General features: G+C 40.6%; 2 protein-coding genes across 2 annotated transcripts in view; one reads left to right on the top strand and one right to left on the bottom strand.

Moving 5' to 3' along the window:
- LOC134288479 (uncharacterized) overlaps positions 1–23,438 on the top strand; it is a 429,933-nt gene that overhangs the window by 39,207 nt on the left and 367,288 nt on the right. The window lies entirely within an intron of this gene.
- Positions 3,853–22,928, bottom strand: LOC109417954 (SRSF protein kinase 3). Its single transcript, XM_029869533.2, has 3 exons — positions 22,343–22,928; positions 19,796–22,260; positions 3,853–4,173 (listed from the first exon to the last, which is right to left on the bottom strand). The coding sequence occupies exon 2, from the start codon at positions 22,020–22,022 to the stop codon at positions 20,070–20,072; it is 1,953 nt and encodes a 650-aa protein (XP_029725393.2). The 5' UTR covers positions 22,023–22,260; positions 22,343–22,928; the 3' UTR covers positions 3,853–4,173; positions 19,796–20,069.

The raw sequence follows: 23,438 nt of genomic DNA, 5'->3' as shown, positions 1-23,438 counted from the left end.
ACTCTCGTAGAAACTCTTGGAGGGATTGCTGAAGCATCTCCTGGTGGGACTCCCGTGGGAACTCCTGGAGGAACAACTTGAGGAATTCGCGTAAGATTTTCTGTAGAAACTCCAGGAGGAATTCCCACAGGAAGTCTAGGAGCAAGTTCTATAGAAACTCTTGGAGGAATTCCAGTATTAACTGTTGGAGGAGATCCCATAGAAACTTCTGGTGGAATTCCCTTATTAATTCCTCGAAGAATTTCCGTAGGAACTTCTGTAGCAATCCCCGAAGAAACTCCTAGAGGTATTCTGCCCCCACTCGCAAAACAGTCCCATATGAATAGGAAACCCAGCAAAGATGGGACTGTTATGCGAGTGGCGACAGTATTTTCGTAGGAACTTCTAGAGGAATTCTCGTAGGGACTCATTCAGAAATTCCAGTGTTAACTCTTGGAAGAATCACTCTAGGAACTTCTGGAGAAACTTCACGACTTCCCACAGAATTTCCGTAGGAACTTCTTTAGTAATTCGCGTAGAAACTCCTGAATGAACTCCAGTCTTGATTTTAGTATTAACTTCTGAAGAAATACCCGAAATAACTTCAAGAAGAATTTTGGTAGGAACTCATGAAACAATTCCAGTATGAACTCATGGAAGAATTCTGATATTGAATCCTCGAGGATTTCCTGTGGGTAAAATCTTAGATGGAACTCCTGCAGAAATTTTAGGTAACACGCTTGAATGAAGCGTAGGAAGAACTCCTGGAGAGACAGAAAAGTTCTTAGAGAGATTTTCCGTAGCAGCTATTTAATGATTCGTCGGAGTACCTCCTAGAGAGATGCCCCTAGGATGATTATCTATTCATGAAACTTGTTAAGATTTCGCACGGAATCATTAGGTCTGTTTTGGAATCTTCAAACTACGAACTATCTACGGGAATCTACGACATATCCGGCAACGATTTCATCTCGAAAAAGATGAATGGAGGATGGAAATATGTATCTTGCATCCATCTGATGAAAGCGAGCAAAATTTGGTCTATTTGTTGCATTCTACATTTTTAGAACTGTCAACAAAATGCATCACCACCGGAAACAACTTAAGGACTCAAGAAAATAAAATAGTTTGGGACTGAGACATTTAAGAACAATATTTGTTATGTTGATGTACAATTGTTTTGTTTTGCAATTTACCAGAAGACATTCCCTCGGAGATTTCTAAAGGAGTTTAATAATAAATCTTTCGGAAATTTTATTAGAGCATTCTGCAGGATTTTTACCAACAAATATTTTCCAAATGCAAATACAGGTATTCTTCGATATAACGTACCCTCGATATAGCGTACCCTCGATATAGCGAATTCGATATAACGTACATTTTGCTTCGATATAACGTACATCATTGATTTTTATATTTTTTCTCAGGAATAACCCTCAGATAAACTATGAAATCACTCAAATCAATGATTTGTTGCAGCATTAGCCTTGCTACCCAAAATTAGCGCAATTTGGGGAAAAAATTGTGTACGTTATATCGAAGCAAAATGTACGTTATATCGAAGCACAAGAAATGAAATGAGGTTTTCGTGAAAACTTATGTATTTCATTATTGGTTTTGTGAACTTCGCCGAATGCATCACAACTAACATAAAAAATATTAAATTTTTTCTGCTTCGATATAACGTACACTTCGATATAACGTGCAAAGAGAAATGTTTTTTTGTACACCAAAACCTCCATTTAGGTAATGAGTCGGGACTGCCTAAATAGAATTTTTACCTAAATGGATTCATTACCTAAATGGATTCAGTTCATTACCTAAATGGAGTACAAGGTTGCAAAGAAGTTTTTTTAGGGAGAGTGACTCGAATAGGAAATTTAAAGATGGTCATGTGGAGTTTCAGAGAACTTTCAAGGGAGTTTCTGGAGGGGAGGGGCTTCAGGGGAGTTTTCGGGGGTTTTGGAGGGTCTCAGGTGAGAATAGTCATGCAAATGACTAGCTGGGCACGGAACACAAAAAAAACCCTGAAAAATTCCGCCAGACTGAAAAATTGTTGAATGTCGGGTCAATGTCGGGTACATTTTTATCGTATGTTGGGCCACTGTTGGACCAACATCGAACAACTGTTGGGTCTATGTTGGGTTTGGTGGCCAAAATAAAAACAGGTGAATGATAGGTTAATGTCGGGTATGATGTCATCAATCTTAAGTACTCCAACTGTTCTGAACACAACCAAATTCTATTTAGGTAACGTTACCTAAATGGAGGGACCTAAATAGATTTTACCTAAATGGATCCTACCTAAATGGAGGTTTGAGTGTACGTTATATCGAAGAATACCTGTAATCATTCTATCAGGGACTTTTGGAGGAAATATTAAAAAAGTATTGTAGAAAATATCCCTGATAAAGTATTATCTCTGATAGTGGAAGAAGGAATTTCACTATTACGAGTTGATCCCTACCATTGTTATCGGTCATTTCAAATTCCAAAACGTTTTGAAATTTCCAGAGTGTGGCCGGCCACTATATGCAATCGATAATTGATCCAAAAGCCCAGACTAGTAACCTACAAACTATAGACACAGAACCACCCGCTGTGTCACCAAACCATAGCCAAAGGTCAACCCATGCCCACAGCCAATCTCCGTCCAGCTTCACATGTTCCGTGATAATACGAATATAATGCAACGACGGCTAAGCTATACAGTAATGATGAAGTGACACGGTACACTCTGGGTTTTCTCTCTGGCTGTACACCTTCTTCGTGTGGGTGAATGTGTTTGAGTGCAACGGTCAGTGAACAATTGCTGTATCCTGTACGGCGCCACCGGTTCCTATTTTCCACTACTTTCGGATGTGATAATGTAATGTTGTTACTAATCTCTTTCACACAGCTCTTACGTTTCTTGCATTATCAATTTTAAAAAGTGCCTGTATGTGACTGTAATCTCTCCAATTATTCTTCTCATTTGTTTGCTATTAACAGTATTATAGGATTACCCTCAGCTGATTACCCAGCCCCCAAATCTTCCTTTGTCCATACTAACATGATCGCGGGTACATTATTTTAGTTATCCAGCTAACTATTGTTGTATGTTTGCTACTCTATAACGTTATTGTGAATCTGTTTGTTGGCATTTTGCCGTTTCAGAACCCTGGAACATTCCTGACACCACCTGAAAGCAATATATATTCTTATGTCAGATCAAAGGAGCCCCTCTAAAAAAAAAACAAATCCAAGACTCATCTACTACTCCAGGGCAACTGAAACGACAAAAAGCGCACGATGAAGAAGATTGGTCGTCGTTCGTTCCACCACCTACTACACAACTGCCAGCACTGTGCTAGCGTCCACAGAAGCGGTTCCTTCCTGTTCTCGTTATCATCTCCGCACATCCCCCGACTCACACCCACCAACTGTCGTCCCCTATTGCGCCACCAACTGTGGGTGGGTGACAAACGATACCCGAGATTTGCCTACCTGTGTGTCTAGCGACCGCCGGCGGACCAACGACCGACAATGAATGTCAACCTGTCTCTCCCGCGCCGCTGCGAACTTATTTGCCATCTTTGCTTTTGCATTCGCCGTTCCGTTCCATACCTATATCGCACGTCTTCATTGGCCGTGGTCGTCCGTCGTCGTACCTAGTCAGTCGTTTCCTTCCTGTTGGTTGGCTGCAGCCAGCCAATGCCAATGCCTACTGTAACGGTGCTCAACCATAGTCGAAAAGACAGTATTATTCGTCTTTCCCATAGTGAACCCAGTTGGCGTTGATTAAACTGTAGTAACTGCAGCAGCGGCGATTTTTGTGTTCTCTACCTTCTGTTCGCTTTCTTTTATTCTTTTCAATATATTAACTAGGCGATACAAAATGTCCACGTTTATTCGGTTTTTGGTGATTATTCCTTTTATTATCTCATTTCATAATGTCTCAGTGTAGGTGTGTTTCATATGCTTTACCGGTTAAGATTTATTTTCTCTTTAGCCTGTGTCTAGGGTTGAAACAATTTTGTTACTAACTTCTCTTAAATTCCTCTTCTCTCTTGATGCTGTTGATTTTTTCTTTGTGTCCAGTGGTGATTTTAATTCCTGCGGCAGGATTCCATTTTCAGCGAGTACCTCAGCTTGCCGCAGAAGCATAGAGTGGCATTCGTGTCGTGGTCTTTCTCCCGCAGATGCAGTGTTGTGCTGTTTGGAAAGGAGAATAGAAAATGAACCAACGTTAATTATTGCTGAAAGCTTTTTTCATGATTAGAAAAAATAAAGTTATTGCCAGTAATGTATAATATAGCTCATATAATTATGGTTTACTATATGCTGCGATTGATTTAGTTGAAGTTCTTTCCCGTGTGATCAATTCCTCGAAATGCGATGCGACAAACTTGCTTAAACAAATTTTTTATATCCAAAAGAAAATGAAATACACCGAAACGAAGGATAGTAGAAGCAAAAAGTATTTTAGCTGTTCAACCCTCAAATGATGCACACAACTTTTTTGCATACTTTTACTCATACCTACCTTTTGACCCAATTAGTGATTTTTTTATGGGTTTTTAGTTGGAGCTGCGTGACAGCTTATTTGTCAAGGCTGAACCAGTTATGTAGTCAAATTTCATCTCTACAAAGAACAATTTTTAGACGGAATAGGCTATGTTGCCCAATTTAACACTAGTTTTGTAACATTGTGCCTAAGTAGTTTTAATCAAAATTTTGCATTTACTCTCCCATAGATTTATTAGCCATTAGTCATGTCCGCCCTCAGTCATGTGAAGTCTATGAAGCTATTATCAGAATAAATCTTTACCCTCGAAACCTGAAGCACTATAAATGTTTATATCCAATAGCAAATTATTTCTTGGACATAACATAACACAGAATGCTGTCTATGTTGACAACTGTGCATATGCTACCTCCAAGAAATATTATGTAAAATGTATAATCGAATCAATAACGGTCAAATACCAATTGATGGCAACAACCTTTACTCTGATAACACCTATGTTGGTAGCCACCTACGATTCTATAACATTCCCCAGAAAACCATTTCCCAGAATACCAATCCCCAGAATTCCATTCCCCAGAAAACCATTTCCCAGAATGTACCATTCCCCAGAATGTACCATTCCCCAGAAATCCATTACCCAGAATGCACCATTCCCCAGAAATCCATTCCCCAGAAAAGCTTAATATACTCGTCTAAAAAGTTTAATTCGATACACAAACAGTACAATGTTGATCATAAAAATATGTTATAGGCAAGGATTTTAACATTATAGTGTTCTTACGCGCAAACATCTATTTCTTATACGATATATCCATAAAAATATTCTACAATGGTTCAAACGTTTAATTACCATTGTACACAGTTGCATGTTGATCTTTAAACCTATCTTGAAAGTTCACAAACTGTCCATTCCAGTTGCGTTGCTATAAAATATTTTGTTTTCGACAGATTTGTGAAAATTGTGCAGCACTTGTTTCACGATGAATAAAGTTTTAAAAGTGATGTGCAAAATTTATAGAGAAAATGCATTTTCTTTTGATATTGTTCAGTGTACAAGATGCTAATGGACCAGTTTATGGTCGGTTTATATTAAAAAGATTTTTCTGTCGAAAACTTTGAGTTACTCGGAAAGACTCAACTGACCACGTTTTTCTACGCAAATGGTTGGAGGAATCCATCCCAATGGATGCTCCTAATTATTCGCTTCAAAGGCCCTTCATTCATGCGGTATGAGAAGGGCTTTTACCATTATTCCAATACTATGGAATAGAAAAAGTGATCATAGGTATAAGCAGTTTTAATGCCAGCAATTCTAAATATTTTTAATGAAGAAGGAAAAAGGTATCATTGTTTTCCTTTTGGCTTTCAAAAACCCAACAATGTTCCTTCTTTTAAAACATTTTTTTTCTTAGAATTAAGGCAATTAGTAATTTTTTTGGAATTATAACTGCTTACATTTTCAACATAGATTCTCCCTTCTTTTCTACATAGGCTGTTCTTTCAAATTGCACTTTTCAGGAAATTATGGGCATTATTGCAACCACCGGTGTTAAATTGATGTTATATTTATTATATATATTTTTTTTCAAATTTCTAAACACCTGTGCTTGTGGTGTCGATTATTACCTAAACATTGCAACTCGAAAGAACAGCCCATGTAGAAAAGAAGGGAAAATCTATGTTGAAAAAGTAAGCAGTTGTGATGCCGACAATTTCCTGAAAAGTGCAATTCGAAAGAACAGCCTATGCAGCAAAGAAGGAAACATCTATGTTGAAAATGAAAGCAGTTATAATTCCTATAATTGTACCAATTGCCTAAATTCTAAAAAAAAAGCTTGTTTAAAAAAAGGAACAGTGTTGGGTTTTTGAATGCCGAAAGGAAAACAATGTCACCACAGACAAACAGATGTAACACTTTGAACATTTTTCGATTCAAATTTTAGTCTCGGAAACAGATTCGCTTAATTCTAAAAGGACTGAATTTGGCCAACCATCAACTAGGTGGCAGTAGTGTCAAACTCGAACAAAAACGATGCGAGCGCCGCGGATTGGCAGTTGGTCAACCCTCAAATAAACCGTTAAATCGAAGTACATACGATGGCAATTATCAGAGTGTTACGTTTCCTTCTTCGTTAAAAAAATGTTTGGGTCGTTATCCAGCTTTTTACGCTGGCTATAAAACGACAAGGGGTGAATCGATTTTGACATTTCTTGCCGACAGCTTTTATAGTAAGAGCGGAGTAGGCTAAAAATATCGATTGTTGATTCAACTGTCAAAAATTTTCACTATTCCTGTGGTCGACCATTTTGCAATATGTTTTTCCTGCATTTCCTACTAGTAATATTTTTTTATATAATTTTAGGCATTTCATTGAAAGAATCAACATTTTAAATGGCAGCCGAAATAGCTGCGTAGAATTTATTATATTCAAAGCTGCTACGGGGATACGAAAAACGAGTTCGATACGATTCCTGCGTAGAAGTTCCGTCTTGTCCAGCGCGTCGGCATTCCAAGTCGAAAGTTTCAGTGTCGGAAGTGGAATATTCCGTCGTCTTCGGAATAGCCCTCTAACAGCTACACGCGTTTTGTTTCGGGTAGGCTTTCCTTCTTCAACCTCCCCCATCTTAGTAGCAGAGCTTTGGACGGAGACGTTGTTGGGTACGAAGTGAAAAATCTCTTGTGTAGGTCTTGTGGCTACGTTTCCGCTCTCCCGAATCCCGCGAATCCCCTATCAACATGCATGTCTGAGACCCAGTCGGTCCTCTACCCGTTCCTGACCAGTTGTCTGATAACTGCTCTTTTTAATCCGCTCGTTCAGTCAAAGCATAAAAATGAACATTTTAATCACCCATGATAAAGATTTGGGGATGAGTTATACACAAGTTATACATTAGGATCGACAGCTCACTCTTTATCAATTCCTTTTCGAGGGCCATGAGATTATTCCAATTATGTGGGAAGTCTTACTAATGTATCTACATAAAAATAATACAAAAATAGGTATTCCAAATCAATCATACCTACATTTTCTTGTTTCTTACTTCGGCTTTGGTAATGAAGTAATCTGCAGTACACATGGCAGACCCACCGTGGCGGCTCCTGGTTATATTTTAAATACAAAATGTCTACACTCTCCCCGAACATGTCCAGAGCGTGGCGCAACTTAGTAAAAACTTTGCCAAAATCCTAGTCCAAGCAAATACCGACTATCAGTCAACAGCACCAGTGCCAGGATTCCACATCCACGCTATCCAGTCCCGGTTAGGTAAAATAGGCTTTTGAATCGTTCTGTTGCCGTCATCGGCCACAGTACAGATTTTCTTTTCCTTGGATTAATTCTTTTGGAATTTGTTCGCTTCTTATAAGTCGTGGCATCATAAAAAAAGGACCTAAAATGCAAAATTTAAAGAATAAAGTATGAAATTATAATGCTATGGAATTTCCATTCCCGAAAACTTGAATGTTTGACGTTTTTTCATCAACAATGAAAATTTTCAACGGCAAAGAGCTTGCTTGGATCAAACCATAATACAATTATAGCGTCGGCAAGAATTGTCAGAGAGGGGTGATTCAAAATTTATGGAAATCCAGCGTAAAAAGCTGGATAAGAATTGTTGGCATTACAACTGCTTATATGTTCATCAACAATTTTCCCTTCTTTTGCATAGTCTGTTCTTTCGAGTTGCACTTTTCAGGAAATTATCGGCATCGCAACTGCGTATATACTTTTTTAACATAGATTCTCCCTTCTTTTTCGGAAAATTATGGGCATTACAGCCTCCACCGGTGTTAAAATTGCTAAAATATTTATTTAATATTTTTTTCAAATTTCTAAATACCTGTGCTTGTGGTGCCGATAATTACCTGAATAGTGTAACTCGAAAGAACAGCCTATGCAGAAAAGAAGGAAAAACTACGTAGAAAATGTAAGAAATTTTGATGTCGATAATTGAAAAGTGCAATTCGATAGAACAACCTATGCAGAAAAGAAGGAAAAATGTATGTTGAAAAAGTACCTAAGCAGTTGCGACGCCAATAATTATACCAATAATCTAAATTGTAAAGGCAAATCATGCTTACTTCCAAAGTTTTTAAGAATTTTTGGCAGGATGTTTCTTTCGGTGATTTCTTACGATTAAATATTTGATTTTTAGCGATTAATATACACTGAAGTTTTTTTTTACGACGGTAATGGTCCCGCGTAAAAAAAAACCGCGTAAAAAAAACCGCGTTATTTCAAGACCCGTCGTAAAAAAAAACCGCGTTATTTCAAGACCCGTCGTAAAAAAAAACCGCGTTATTTCAAAAAACGTCGTAAAAAAAGTCAAGTCACGTTAGATGTGGTGCTGACTATTTTACGCGTGTTTTTGAAAAAAACGCGGATTTTTTTTACGACGGTTTTTGAAATAACGCGGTTTTTTTTTACGACGGGTCTCGAAATAACGCGGTTTTTTTTAGGACGGACCGCGTAAAAAAAACCGCGTAAAAAAAAACCGCGTAAAAAAAACCGCGTAAAAAAAAACTTCAGTGTAAACCATTCAGGGTCTCCAGTTAGCTTAGTGGTTAAGGCTATGGATCGCCAATCCGGAGACGGCGGGTTCGATTCCCGTTCCGGTCGGGAAAATTTTCTCGACTCCCTGGGCATAGAGTGTCATTGTACTTGCCTCACAATATACAAATTCATGCAATGGCAGGCAAAGAAAGCCCTTCAATTAATAACTGTGGAATTGCTCAAAGAACACTAAGTTGAAGAGAGGCAGGCCAAGTCCCAGTGCGGACGTAGAACCATAAAGAAGAAGAAGATAAACCATTCAGAAATAAAACAATAGTTTTATTTTCTTTCTGGGGAATGGTACATTCTGGGGAATGGAATTCTGGGGAATGGTACATTCTGGGGAATGGATTTCTGGGGAATGGTACATTCTGGGGAATGGGTTTCTGGGAAATGGTTTTCTGGGGAATGGTACATTCTGGGGAATGGAATTCTGGGGATTGGTTTTCTGGGGAATGGTTTTCTGGGGAATGTTATAGAATCGCCACCTACAGCACAACACGCTATCCCCAATGATAGACATTAGTTTTGAACATATCATGGGCTTCCAATTATATGAGATACAAAAACAACCTATCTATCCTAATGCACAACTAAAACGTTTAACAGTCCCACTAGTCCCACCTATACAAACCATATAATTTTCTCCCTCGTAACCCAGAAATGTCTACCTAGTTATCAGTAACTAACTATAATGAGTTTTTGTCAAAACTTCGTCACGTCAAGTCAAACGCAATAACGTCAACAATGCGTTTTAAGTATTGATCACACGGTTCCGATCATCCAACTGTTGGAGGCACATTAAAGTGTTAAAAGTAGATATATTTCACTAAATACTATTACATTACAAAAAATAAAATAAAACACCATCGGCCCCTACAATCATTACCAGGGTAGAAAATGAATTTGTATTATTGAAGTGATATACCGTCAGTGTACCAGTAGCCGCTCATGACCCAATAGCCGCTCACTGTTGCAAAAATCAAGTTTTCACGCATAAATACCCCCTTTTCGTCGTTGATATTCTTAGACAATATAAATTAAATGAGAGCAAAGCCATTTTATGCTATATTTACCAAATGACATAAATTTTAAAAACAAAACAGTAGAATTTTTTGAGCGGCTATTGGACCCAAAAAAGCTGTAGGAAATTTTATGTGTTCCAATAACCGCTCACGCAAAAAAAAACATGAAAATTGTAAAAACGGTCGATTTTAGTACACAATGTATTCAATCACTATTATACACTCCCGCTGAACATGAAAAAAAAATTGTAAAAGCAAAAGAGTTGCAAAAATAATTCACTTTTCCGCAAAAGTCTATTTAAAAGATGGCATACATTTGTCCGTGAGCGGAATTAGGACCACTTTGGTCTCACACAAATTGTAATAAAATCATACTTTTATGAAAAGTTCTACATAAGTCTTGTTTTGTATCTGATTGTACTTAGATTAAACTAACTTAAAATGCAAAAACATTACAAATTGGCTTACCAGTCATTTAACAGATAATGTTTTTCTGCAAAACTGGCCTTAGATGAGCGGAAACTGGTACCCTGATGGTACCCAATGGGTGCCCCAGAAATAAAAATCCATTGATTTTATTCAACTAGGTGTTCGTTCATAAATCACATATTCTTCATGAGGAGGGGCGAAGTTGTAACTTCATGCAATTTTTGTTTTTGCATGGACAAAATTTTATGAGGGAGATAGATGAAGTCAATATTCGTTATATATGTTTTATGAACGGACTCTAATATATGGATTTGCAGCATAGCTAAGTCTTTCCGTCATAAGACTTACAATAGTTTGTAATGAAATTGTTCGCGTGGATTTGCAGTACTGAACCAATTGCTCGACATGACCCTATATCTCACATACGATTATGCTAATGATTCAATAAGAGATTAAAATCTGATACTCATCTCATGTTTGTCTTCAAAACCTTGTCATATTTAGAAAATGTATGCTCTACAGTGAAGAGAATTGTCAGGCAAAACAAGCACAAAACAAGCAACAAAAAAGACGCGGTGATTACTCTTTATCCCATCCTGGTAACAGACAACGACATGATCTCGAAAAATTGTGTTGCAGACAAAACGGAACCTGAATTTGTTGCGTATTTTTCAACTTGTGAATAATCGATTATTACCAACCCAAAATCGAAACTTTTTGATGATATATCTTCAGCAACGTTGCAGGTATCAGGCCGGCTCCAGAGGCACGTTATCCTCCATTTGAGACATTTGTGCCATCGCCATACATATGAACCTATTTCATCATTTACCTGAGGGAGAATAGGACAAGGCTTGGGAATTAGAAAAGGGAAAGGTGATGAAATAGGAACAGGTACCCTAGAAGAGGGAATGAACGCATAAGCGTAACAAGAGCTCATAGCCCATTCATTAATTTTCATTTATTTAGTTAACATCAAATTCATGATAAGGCCGGAACAAATCTCCTTTTCTTCTTTTGTCACAATACTCGTTGGCTCGTTAAGGGGGAGGACAATAAATAATAAACGTATTTGACGAAAAAATACCCAAACAATTCGGTAAAATCTAGTAATCCTACATTATAGAGATCTGCGAAGGCGGCCATTTGTAAGCCAATCGTGCAGAGAGAACTGTCAAAGTGTGAGCCAAATGAACATGCTTACCGTTCGTAGGAAGGCGTCGTTTGAACGGTATTGCAATCGGAACTAAATAAATTAAAATTATTTATTTTTATTGTCGAGAAATTGACGGCATATGTAAGATTAGTAAAAAGATAAAATTTAATTATTTCTGCTTTCAAAAGTTCATGCTTATGGCGAAACTTTTGTTGCTGAACTTCTCGAAAAAACTTCCATTGCTGCTTCTCACTTCACTTCTGTCGATATGAGTAGCGTAACACTTTGCAATAAATGTCAGATTTCTGCGATTGCTCCGCTATTTTTTCAAAATTTAAAAAAAAAATGTACACAGAACAACTTGAACCACAACGAAGTCACGCACAAAGTTTGAACCTTTGGCTTTGTAGCAAGTGTTGGCAGCTGTTGTAAACAAAACGAACAGCGTTGCCGAATGGACATATGTAACTTCCGCTTATCTCTATAATGTAGGATTACTAGTAAAATCTATAAACTTATCGAATTTGTTAAGAAATTTTCTGTGCAACTCTAATTTCACCTTAAAATTTTAAAATTTCTTGAATTATTTATTGGTGTCCCCCCTCAAAATGTTGAATTTCGACCAAAATTTTCTGAGGGGGCGGTGACATAAGAGAAAATCGAAATTTGTGTCAGCCTAATACTGAATCAACAATAACACTCGATTTGCAGCTGCAGCTCTCCAACGTCGGTCATGCCCAACGATCACCAGATCACGCTCCACCTGGTCTGCCCATCGTGCTCTCTGCGCTCCATATATATTTTTTTTTCATCTTTATTAACGTGTTTTTTAACAGATGTTAGTTCAACACGGCCTGCGCTCCATGTCTTCTTGTACCAACCGGATGGTAAGCAAACACCAACTTTGCAGGGTTGTTGTCCGGCATTCTTGCAACATGCCCTGCCCATCGTATCCTTCCGGCTTTGGCCACTTTCTGGATGCTGGGTTCACCGTAGAGTGCAGCGAACTCGTGGTTCATCCTTCTCCGCCACACACCGTTCTCCTGCACACCGCCGAAGATCGTCCTTAGCACCCGTCGCTCGAAAACTCCGAGTGCTTGCAGGTCCTCCTCGAGCATCGTCCATGTCTCGTGTCCGTAGAGAACCACCGGTCTTATTAACGTCTTGTACATGGTACATTTGGTGTGGAGGTTGACCGCAGTTTCTTCTGGAGCCCATAGTAGGCACGACTTCCACTGATGATGCGCCTTCGTATTTCACGGCTCACGTTATTACAGGGTGTTCAATAAGTTCGGATACACCATATAACTTGAATTAGTTTCACATCTGTAATTCAGATTTTCAAAGTAAATGTATTTGTTGAAAGGTCATATAACACTGATCAAATATAGCATATGGTTTTGAATAAAGTCTTTTTCTACTTTTTTTTTATTAGCCTTAGATGTATCTAAAGTTTGTTAGTTCCGGCACGCTGGAATAATTTTCGATAAGTAGCTCAAGCTACAGAAGTCTAAAACGTTGACTTTTGAGTTTACATCTCACTATACTAAATTAGAATAACTAAATTAATAGACAAAAGCTTTACATTGCTATTTCAGTGATGATATGGTGATAAATTTACAAGTTTAGTCAAAATGTGCTTAAATCTATGAAAAAGGCATTAATACATTATATAAAGCCAATTTTGGTTAAAATTTGCCACAATAGGGATATAATCAAGTTTTGGAAAAGATAATGATAGATTAAACTGAGATATAACGCAGCCTTGCTTTTTGACAAAACAAAAATCATTAAAACAAATACAGCGGCAATTTTAGCAATTTTAAAGATCAAAATAAAATGAGTCCGTACTTCAACCAATCTGAATTTTATAGATTATTTCGTATGGCCATAGTTGCTACCACTAATGCTGAGGACAACAGCCTAATTTGATTTAACTTAACACCATTACTCAATAAAAACTAGACTAAATACCAATAACAGACGTGCGTGCCGGCTGAAAGGATCTTGAGACACATTTGCAATTATTACAAAAGGATAAAGGACAGTTTGTTTCAAAACATATACTGTATTTGATCAGTATTATGTGAGCTTTCAATTAATACATTCACTTTGAAAATATGAATTACAGATGGGAAATAAATTAAATTTTACTGTGTATCCGAACTTATTGAACACCGTGTATTAGCCGTTAGCAAGGAACTGAGGTAGACGAATTCTTCTACGACCTTGAAAGTATCCCCGTCTATCGTAACATTGCTGCCAAGGCTTGTCCTGTCTCGCTCAGTCCCACCTACCAGCATGTACTTTGTCTTAGACGCATTCACCACCAGTCCGACCTTTGCTGCTTCACGTTTCAGGCGGGTGTACTGTTCTGCCATTGTTCCAAATGTTCTAGCAATAATATCCATGTCATCCGCAAAACAGACAAATTGGTTGGATTTCGTGGAGATCGTACCCTGGCTGTTGAGCCCGGCTCGTCGCATAACACCTTCCCGGGCGATGTTGAAGAGTAGGCAGGAGAGTCCATCACCTTGTCGTAGTCCCCGTCGAGATTCAAATGAACTGGATAGATCACCCGAAATCCTTACGCTGTTCTGCACACCGTCCATCGTTGCTCTTATCAGTCTAGTCAGCTTCCCGGGAAAGCTGTTCTCGTCCATAATTTTCCATAGCTCTGTGCGGTCGATACTGTCGTATGCCGCTTTGAAGTCGATGAACAGGTGATGCGTTGGGACCTGGTATTCACGGCATTTCTGGAGGATTTGCCGTACGGTAAAGATCTGGTCCGTTGTCGACCGGCCTTGATAACTTCCCACGAACTCATTTGTTTTAGGTGACAGACGACGGAAGATGATCTGGGATAGCACTTTGTAGGCAGCATTCAAAATAGTGATCGCCCTGAAGTTCTCACATTCCAAATGGTCGCCTTTCTTGTGAATGGGGCAGATTACCCCTTCCTTCCACTCCTCCGGTAGCTGTTCGGTTTCCCAGATCCTGACTATCAGCCGATGCAGACAGGTGGCCAACTTTTCTGGGCCCATCTTGATGAGTTCAGCTGCGATACCATCCTTACCAGCTGCTTTGTTGGTTTTGAGCTGGTGAATGGAATCCTTAACTTCCCTCAGCGTGGGAGTTGGTTCATTTCCGTCTTCCGCTGCACTGGCGTCTTCGTTTCCTCCGTTGCCGTGGGCTCCCGTGCCTACGTTCTCCACGCCGTTCAGGTGCTGATCGAAGTGCTGCTTCCACCTTTCGATCACCTCACGTTCGTCCGTCAAGAGACCTCCGTCTTTATCCCTGCATATTTCGGCTCGCGGCACGAAGCCGTTGCGGGATGCGTTGAGCTTCTGATAGAACTTCCGTGTTTCTTGGGAACGGCACAGCAGTTCCATTTCTTCACACTCCGCTTCTTCCAGGCGGCGCTTTTTCTCCCGAAAGAGGCGGGTCTGCTGTTTCCGCTTCTGTTTGTAACGTTCCACGATCTGTCGAGTCCCTTGCTGCAGCATTACCACCCTCGCTGCGTTCTTCTCTCCAAAACCGTTCTGCACTCTTCGTCGAACCATTCGTTCCGTCGATTCCGTTCCACGTTCCCGATGGTGCTCTCGGCTGCGTCGTTGATGGATGCTTTCACTGTACTCCAGCAGTCTTCTAGAGGGGCCTCATCGAGCTCGCCCTCATCTGACAACGCGGCCTCGAGATTCTGGGCGTATGCTGAGGCGACATCCGGTTGTTTCAGTCGCTTTAGGTTGTACCGTGGCGGTCGCCGGTACCGTACATTGTTGATGACGGAGAGTTTTGGGCACAGTTTGACCATTACCAGATAGTGGTCGGAGTCGATGTTGGCGCCACGGTAGGTCCTGACGGCGATAATGTCGGAGATGTGCCGTCCGTCAATCAGAACGTGGTCGATTTGAGATTTCCGTCTGCTGTGGTGATCTCCAGGTTTAACGATAAGGGAGGCTGTGTTGGAAAAAGATGCTACGTATGGCCATATTTTTGGAGGCGGCGAAATCAATGAGTCGTAGGCCGTTTTCGTTCGTTTGCTGGTGAACGCTGAGGTTACCAATCGTCGATCTGAATTCCTCCTCCTGGCCTACCTGAGCGTTCAAATCACCTATGATGATCTTGACGTCGTGGCTTGGGCAGCGATCGTACTCGCTAGAAATCCTCTACATAGAGATAAGCGGAAGTTACATATGTCGATTCGGCAATGCTGTTTATTTTGTTTACATCAGCTGCCAACACTTGCTGCAAAGCTAGATTTTCAAACTTTGTGCGTGACTTCGTAGTGGTTCAAGTTGTTTTGTTTACATTTTCTAATTATGGTAGAATTTTTTTTTCAAAATTTTGAAAAAAATAGCGGAGCAATCGATGAAATCTGAAATTTATTGCAAAGTGTTAAGCTAAACATATCGGCAGAACTGAAGCAAGAAGCAGCAATGAAAGTTTTTTCGAGAAGTGCAGCAACAAAAGTTTCGTCATAAGCTTGAGCTTTTGAAAGCAGAATTAATTAAATTCTATCTTTTTACTGTACTTACATATACCGTCAATTTCTCGATATTAAAAATAAATAATTTTAATTTATTTAGTTCGGACTGCAATACCGTTCAATCGACGCCTTCTTACGAACGATCAGCCTGTTCATTTGGCTCACACTTTGACAGTTCTTTCTGCACGATTGGCTTACAATGGCCGCCTCCGCAGATCTCTATAATGTAGGATTACTAGTACTCGCGTTCGAGCTGCGCGTAAAATGCATCCTTGTCATCATCAATACTTCCGGAGTGTGGGCTGTGCACGTTTATTATGCTGAAGTTGAAGAATCGGCCCAAAATATAGGTTTCAGTATGGACAAATTTACCACCATGAGTCGAAATCGAGTCAAGGAACATCAACTCACGGAGGTTCGACTAGGTTCGACTATATTATAAATTCGACGTATGATTTCTTCAGAAATATCTTCAGATTTTCCCCCAGCGATTTCTTCATAAATTTCTTCAAGGATTACTTTGTAAACAACTTCCACCGATTTTTCTATAATTCTTTCAAAGACCCTTGCTGAAAACATTCCTAACACTCATTCAAAAAACTTTCACGAGTTCCTGTAATTCCAGGGATTCTTAGAGAAAGTCTTTCAAACACTCCTTTGGAATTATTATTATTAGCTTTATTAGGGAGATTTTCAGCCCGAGGCTGGTTCATCTCCATGACTCCTTTGGAAACTCCTCTTAGGTTTACTTTAAAAAATTATCCAGAAAATCCTCAGTCAGGGATTCCTTGAGACTTTAGAATGTCCTCCAGACATTTCTCCAAGAACTCATTAAGAAGGTCTTGCATGGGTAGCTTCCAAAAATGTTGCATAGATTCCTTTAGAAAATGCCTCAAGAATTCCTTTAAAAAAAAGCTTGCATAGATTGTTCCAGAAATTTATCTACGAATTTCTTCAGATTTTTTTTTCATAGAGATACCTCCAAAAATTTTTCAAAACATTCATCGTAAAAACCTTTCATGAGCTTTCTCAAAAATACTTCATGGATTTTTTTAGAAAATGGTTGTTTTTTTCAGGAAATGATTCACGGATAAGTTAAGAATCAGACATTCGGAACTCCTTCAAAGTTTTCACAGAAGCTTTCTAAAGAATTTCCTTCAAGAGTTGCTTTAGAAATTCTACAAGAATTTTTTTAGGAAATTCGCAAAATTTCTTAATATTTCTTTAGATATTCCTTCAAGACATTTCTCTTCCAGAAAAAATGTTCCAAGGATTTCTTAAGAAAGTCTTAGAAAATCCTCCAAGGATTTCTTCAGATTTTTTTACAGATTTTTTTCAAAGATTCTTATAAGGATTCTTGTGGAAAGGCTGGAAGACATTTTTGCAGAGATTCCTGCAGAAATTCACACAGAGATTTCATCAGAAATTCCGCCGGTCATTCATTTATATATTTTCTCAGAAATTTCTCTAGGATTTCCTCCAAGTGCACCTCTAGAAGTTTCTCATTGGATTCCTTCAGGAATTCATTTAAAAAAAACTTGTTCAGGATTTTTATCAGGAGATTTCTCCAGGATTTTTCTGCAAAAATATCGTAAGAGGTTTTGTTAGGTATTCCACCAGGAGTTGTCAGGTGTTTTTCAGGTACTCCTAATAGAATTTCTTCAGAAAAACCATGTATGCATTCTTAAAATACTCATGATTTTTACAAAAATTATTTCAGGAATTCATTGTAAACTTTCTTCAATCTTTTTTTAATTCCTTCTGAAATTTCTTTATCGATACTTTTGGAAATACCTTTAGTAATTCTAGGAATATGAATTACTTCAGAAATTTCAGGGGGAATTTCTTCAGAAGATGTTCCAGCAGTTCCTCCAGGAATTGCTCAAGCGGTTCCTTCAGAAATTCCTCCAGAAATCCATCCATCCATCCAGAAATTATCATGACAGCACCGGAAATAATTTATCACGCATCTAGTCAGTAATTTGCTGCAAGTTTTGAATTCAATCAGCAGAGTACACGTCAAAGTAGTATACGGCACCTAACAAAAATATAATGAATATATTGCAATTCTCGGTGGGGAAGCTATAAAATATGTTTGCTAGCTTTGAGGAAAAGTTTGGCGAATGGGCAGTTTGCATGCATCCGCCGAAAATGTTGTCAGGGATATGTAGAAAATATCGCCAGAGAATCACCCCATATACTCCGCTCATCGTGATCATCGACAAAGCGAGATATTTATAAAAAATGTAGTCAGAAAGAGAAATATAAGATTAAGGTAAATATATAAAACTAAGTATGTCCTTAGGTATGCTTTGGCGCTATTATGAGTGCTCCACAACTACAACACAGATTATTGAGGTGAAGTGCTTCGCGTGACAAATTTCTAGAGCACCGTTTTTGAGAACCGTTGAACGGATTTGGATTAAAATGCATCACGCTGTTGACAACCATTGAACGATTAGCGTGATGCATTTTCATCCAAATCCGGTTCTAAAAAACGGTGCTCTAGAAATTTTGAGCTATATACTCCAAATACCTTGTCCTGAAGAACAGTTGTGCGTTAGAACCCTCTTCTAGGGTGACGATCCTATTCCCCTAGCTGTATTTTTCCCCATCCCACCCTTTATTTGTTTCCCTCTCCCGCAGGTAGATGATGAACAGGCTCGTATTCATGGTACAAATTTCCCAAATGGAGAAGAACGTGCTACTAGAGCCGACCTGCTGATACTTGATAGTAAGGTTCGAGTTGGTAAACATTGCATTGCTGTTCAAAACCCACCATCCAAAGATTTTGTGTTGTGTTGATGTTGTGTTCATAATTAATTCTCGCGCTCAGTATCATACGGGCGTTTCTATAATGATCGATTTCTCTTCATCGATTTTCTCTTCGGCTAATAACTTGGCCTGCGAATCATTTTTGGTTGTTTTTGTTGTTTTAGATGCAAGTCCTAGTCGTCCTTCACCGAAATACACCGAGAGATAATCCGAATATTGGTCGTATTTTCCGAAATAATGCGAAGAGAAAATCGACGAAGAGAAATCGATCATTGTAGATACGCCTGTATGATACTAAACGCGAGAATTGTTCACAAGCTGAAAGATACGTAACAAATTCAACTTCTGTATTGTCACTTACAAAAATGTTCGAGATTATGCCATTATCTCTATACTACTCAGCATCACAACATATCTAAACTGATCCATCGTCCAAAACGTAAACATTTTGGAAGATTTCTGAAACCCAACACATTTTGTTCTATAGGTACCAGTTCTATTCCGCTGGCAGGCTATTGTGCAACACTAATTATGCTCTCGCACAGTAATTGTATTGTATTGTATTGTATTTATTTTACGAAACGGCAACATGTTAGTTTACTACTTTAAGTCTTGTCAAGGAAAAATATGTTTACGTGCATCCTCACACATCGTGAAAACCCAGCACACAAGTCAATCAACCCAGTAAACTACATTTCCCATCCTATTGTGTCTTCAGCCACCGAGCTGAACAGAATGCTGCTGGTAACGGATCATCAAGTTTTTTAAATAGCAGACAGAACGAACAAAAGAATTTTCCCTCGCCTAACGTTAGTTCTTTTTTTTCTTCTCGTACCTTATTGTATTATAAACACAAAGCATATAGAAGTGAAAACTTACAATTTTCCTAGTTGTATCTTGTTATCCTCAGCCGCCCGGTTTTCCGTTCGCCTACGTCTCCGCCATTCAACCTCTTTTGTCATTCTTCTTTCTTCATCACCTCCTCTCCCCCACAACAAACACTGTGCAATATCATTTATGGCTCCCTCTCTCTCTTGCGCTTCCCTTCTCGTGCCACTCGGTATCACCAATTTTTCCGTACTTCTTCGTGCCACTCATTCTTTACAATTTTCTTCTCGCAAACACACAAAACCACCCCGCGATTCATTCTTCTCTAGTGCTTTAACCACGAATGCGCCAAACACTCGGCCGCGGTCGCCCGATTCTTCGGATCGTAATCCAACATCGGCGTCAGGAAGTCGCTGAACTCGATCGCATCCTCCAGGCTCCATTCATACTTTTCCCGCAGCACTTCGACGAGTCCCCACGGTTTGAGGCCGGTGATGTTGCGCAGTTCGCCCTTGGAGTTGAACGCATGGGTGGACATCCGCCCGGACAGGGCGATCCGTTTGGGGATGGGTCCGAGCAGTTCGATGATGTGGGCAATATGGTCGTCGTCCCGGCAGTAGTTGTCGCCGGAATGTGGCTCGAACAGATAGTCTCCGGTGGCCATTTCGAATGCCATGCAAGCCGTGCTCCAGATGTCCGCGGAGGTATTGTAGCCGGATCCGATGATGACTTCGAGCGAGCGGTACTGCCGCGTTTGGATGTCCTCGGTGAAATGCTTGTCCACCCAACAGGCATTGCCCAGATCGGCGATTTTAACCTCGACGTCGCATATCTCGAAAGCGGGGTCCTTGCGTTCTTTCACCCGGGACAGGATCCGGCGCATCGAGGCGCTAATGTCCAGCTTGTTGGCGCTGTCGGAGGCGGCCGCATCGGCCGAGGATGAAGCGGTTGGGAGGGGAGATGAGGAAGCTTTCTCAGTGATGGACGAGTCGTCATTGTTGTTGGAAGCGGACTGATCCGGACTGCTGCAGGTGGCGGAAGTGTTGGACGCTTTCCCGGCGGCTGGCTTCGGGGTTGGTTCGTCTTCGTCGCCGGACGAAACGGAGCCGGACCGGTCTCCATTCAGAAGTCGAGGGCTTTCCGGTGAGGCTATCGGAGATTCACAATCCAGCGTGTCTTCTTGGTCCATTTTCTTGGAACTGGCATCTAAGTCGCCGTTTTCAAGGCTTCCGAATTCAAGCTTCTGAATGTGCTCCATCTGCTGCCGGATGAGTTCCGTTTGCATTTTGGCCTTCTTCTTGAGCTTCTTTTTCTTGGTTTTGCTCATGTTTTGGCTAATGGGCTGCTCCTGGAATTGTGGCGGGGCAGCTGAAATCAGAGAATACGGCAGACGGCAACCCATCGTATGCAGTTCCGTCGCTTCGCATGCCAACTTCCGGATGTAGCTCTCGTCCACACAGAGCAGCACATTCTCCGGTTTGATATCGGTGTGGATCACCTTGCATTTCGAGTGCAGGTAGTCTAACCCTTCCAGCACCTGTCGGATGATGGATTTCACATTAGACAGCGGAATCCCTCGGTAGTTACTCTTCAGGATCAGCTTCAGCAGGTTGTGGCCCAGCACTTCGAACACCATGCAAATGTGGGTTCCGTTTACGCCGGTTATTCGGAAATCGTTCAACAGTTGGACCGTTTTATTCCGTTTCGGATCCGCCGGATCGGCATTTCGTATCGATTTCAAAATTTGAATCTCATCCTTCGCCGTATCGGTAAAATGCTGTGCCGATTTGACAATCTTCAGAGCAACGTATCGTTTCTCTTCCAGATCCCAACTAAGCCACACCGTCGAAAAGTGACCCCACCCAAGCTTTCGGATGACATGGTACCGCTGCAGGAACAAATCTCCCAGTTTTACCGGATGGTATCCACCCCGGCAATAATCCTCCCTGCACTCCTGCTCGCCTTCCCGTTCATCGCTACTGTAGCCTCCAGCGTCATCCACCAGCCGCTCATCCGGATCATCGATGCTCTCATTCGAGCTGCTGTTCTTCTTATTACTGCTAGTCAAGCTCGAATACTGCTGCGTTTGATTGTCATTCGCCGGAACCGGATTCATCTCATTATCATCGGACGACACCTGGCTCTGCTGCTGCTGGTGTTGAGCTGCTGCTGCCGCTGCGGCCGCCTGTTGTTTGGCCTTCTTCTTCGCTGCCTTATGACGCTTCTTTTTCGCCTGAATCGTTAGTACATGCCGATTGGTGTCAGATTTTGTGTTCATTTTTTGCCTTCCACACTGTCGCCGTTAATCAATTCTTCCTTGTCCACACACAACACCAACCGCACAGCACCGAAAACGACGGCTCTTATCGATTCTCACTCTTCCGTCCGACAGCAGGAAGTTCACACTCGGCGTGCTACCGAAAAAAATCCTCTTCTTCCGGACCGAAGGCGTTTTGCACACTCTTATCGCTTATGCAATCTGGCTTCCAGCAAGCTCCAAAACAAACGCCCCCGAACTAAAAAAGCAAACGAAAAGAAAAATCACTAAAATCCCCCAATTTCACACGCTTTTTCTCCGTCAAAATTTGTTTTACGTACCACCTTACTTCGAAAAAGGAAGAAATCGTCCGGAATTTTCCTTCCCTTGTCAAAACTGCGAGCGAGAGACAGCGACGGCGACGAGCTCAGTCAGAATCCACAAAGTGTGCGCGATGCGATGTTTCTCCACCACCAACACCACTTTCCTTCTTTTTTTGACAGCCAAACTCGACACACAACACATCCAAAAAATCACCCTGCGATACTCGCGGATGAAAAGAATCACCTCGCTTCTGCTTGTTCTTCCAACCGCACACAACCACACAACTCCCGGAGCAGCGTTCTTCGCGGATTCTTCCCAACACCCAGCGCTGCTGCGATCTTCTTCGAATCCAAAAACACCTTTTCACCAACTTTTCTTCTCTGTAGAAATTCCACGGCTCGTACCAATTTCGTTCCAATCCTCTCTGTGTGGTCACTGCAATGGAAGACCGTAGCCACCCCGTCGGAACAAAAGAAAAATCGGACAAAAAATGCGTTTTTTCGGACCCGCGACGACGACGACGACCGAGAGAAACTGAAAACGAAGAAAAACCATTCCCAACGCAACCGTACGCAGCAAACTACCGTCCGTTCCACAGTCTGAGCGACGGATTTTTCTCGGCACACTGTCCACCGTGAAAAAAACATCGCAGCGGCTACCACCAAAGATGAAAGTCTACAAACAAGCCGCAAATGCGCAGGGACGATTTTCGCTGTCGGCTGTCCTTCTAGCCGAGACACGCGCCGAGAAATCAAAATACACGGAACTACAAATCAACTCAAATGTTTAATTTTTTAACCGGTTTAACCCTGTTTAACCAAGGTGTTTTTATAGAAGGTGTAAGCGCGTCATGGTCGCGATTTTTTCCGCAGTCAAGTTCGCAGATTGTGAACAATCCTCGGTACTCACTTTACACTCAGAAATAAAACTATACACAGAATTACTATTATTTATGCATTTTGTATCCGCATCTCTCTCACTCTCTTTTTGTTTTCATGCTATCTGCCGTTTAGCCTGGGTTGAAGCGAAGACGGCTAATAACAAGACAGCCAGCTCCCACCCTGTTGCAGGCGACATGGTTGAAACGCCCTCAACGATTCACAGGAACATTAA

This window comes from Aedes albopictus, chromosome 2, assembly GCF_035046485.1.
Source record: "Aedes albopictus strain Foshan chromosome 2, AalbF5, whole genome shotgun sequence".
Lineage (NCBI taxonomy): Eukaryota > Metazoa > Arthropoda > Insecta > Diptera > Culicidae > Aedes > Aedes albopictus.
This window is presented reverse-complemented; position numbering and strand designations above follow the sequence as displayed.

Coding starts and splice junctions, on each gene's coding strand:
- LOC109417954 (XM_029869533.2), bottom strand. CDS start 22,022: ATGAACACAAAATCTGACACCAATCGGCATGTACTAACGATTCAGGCG.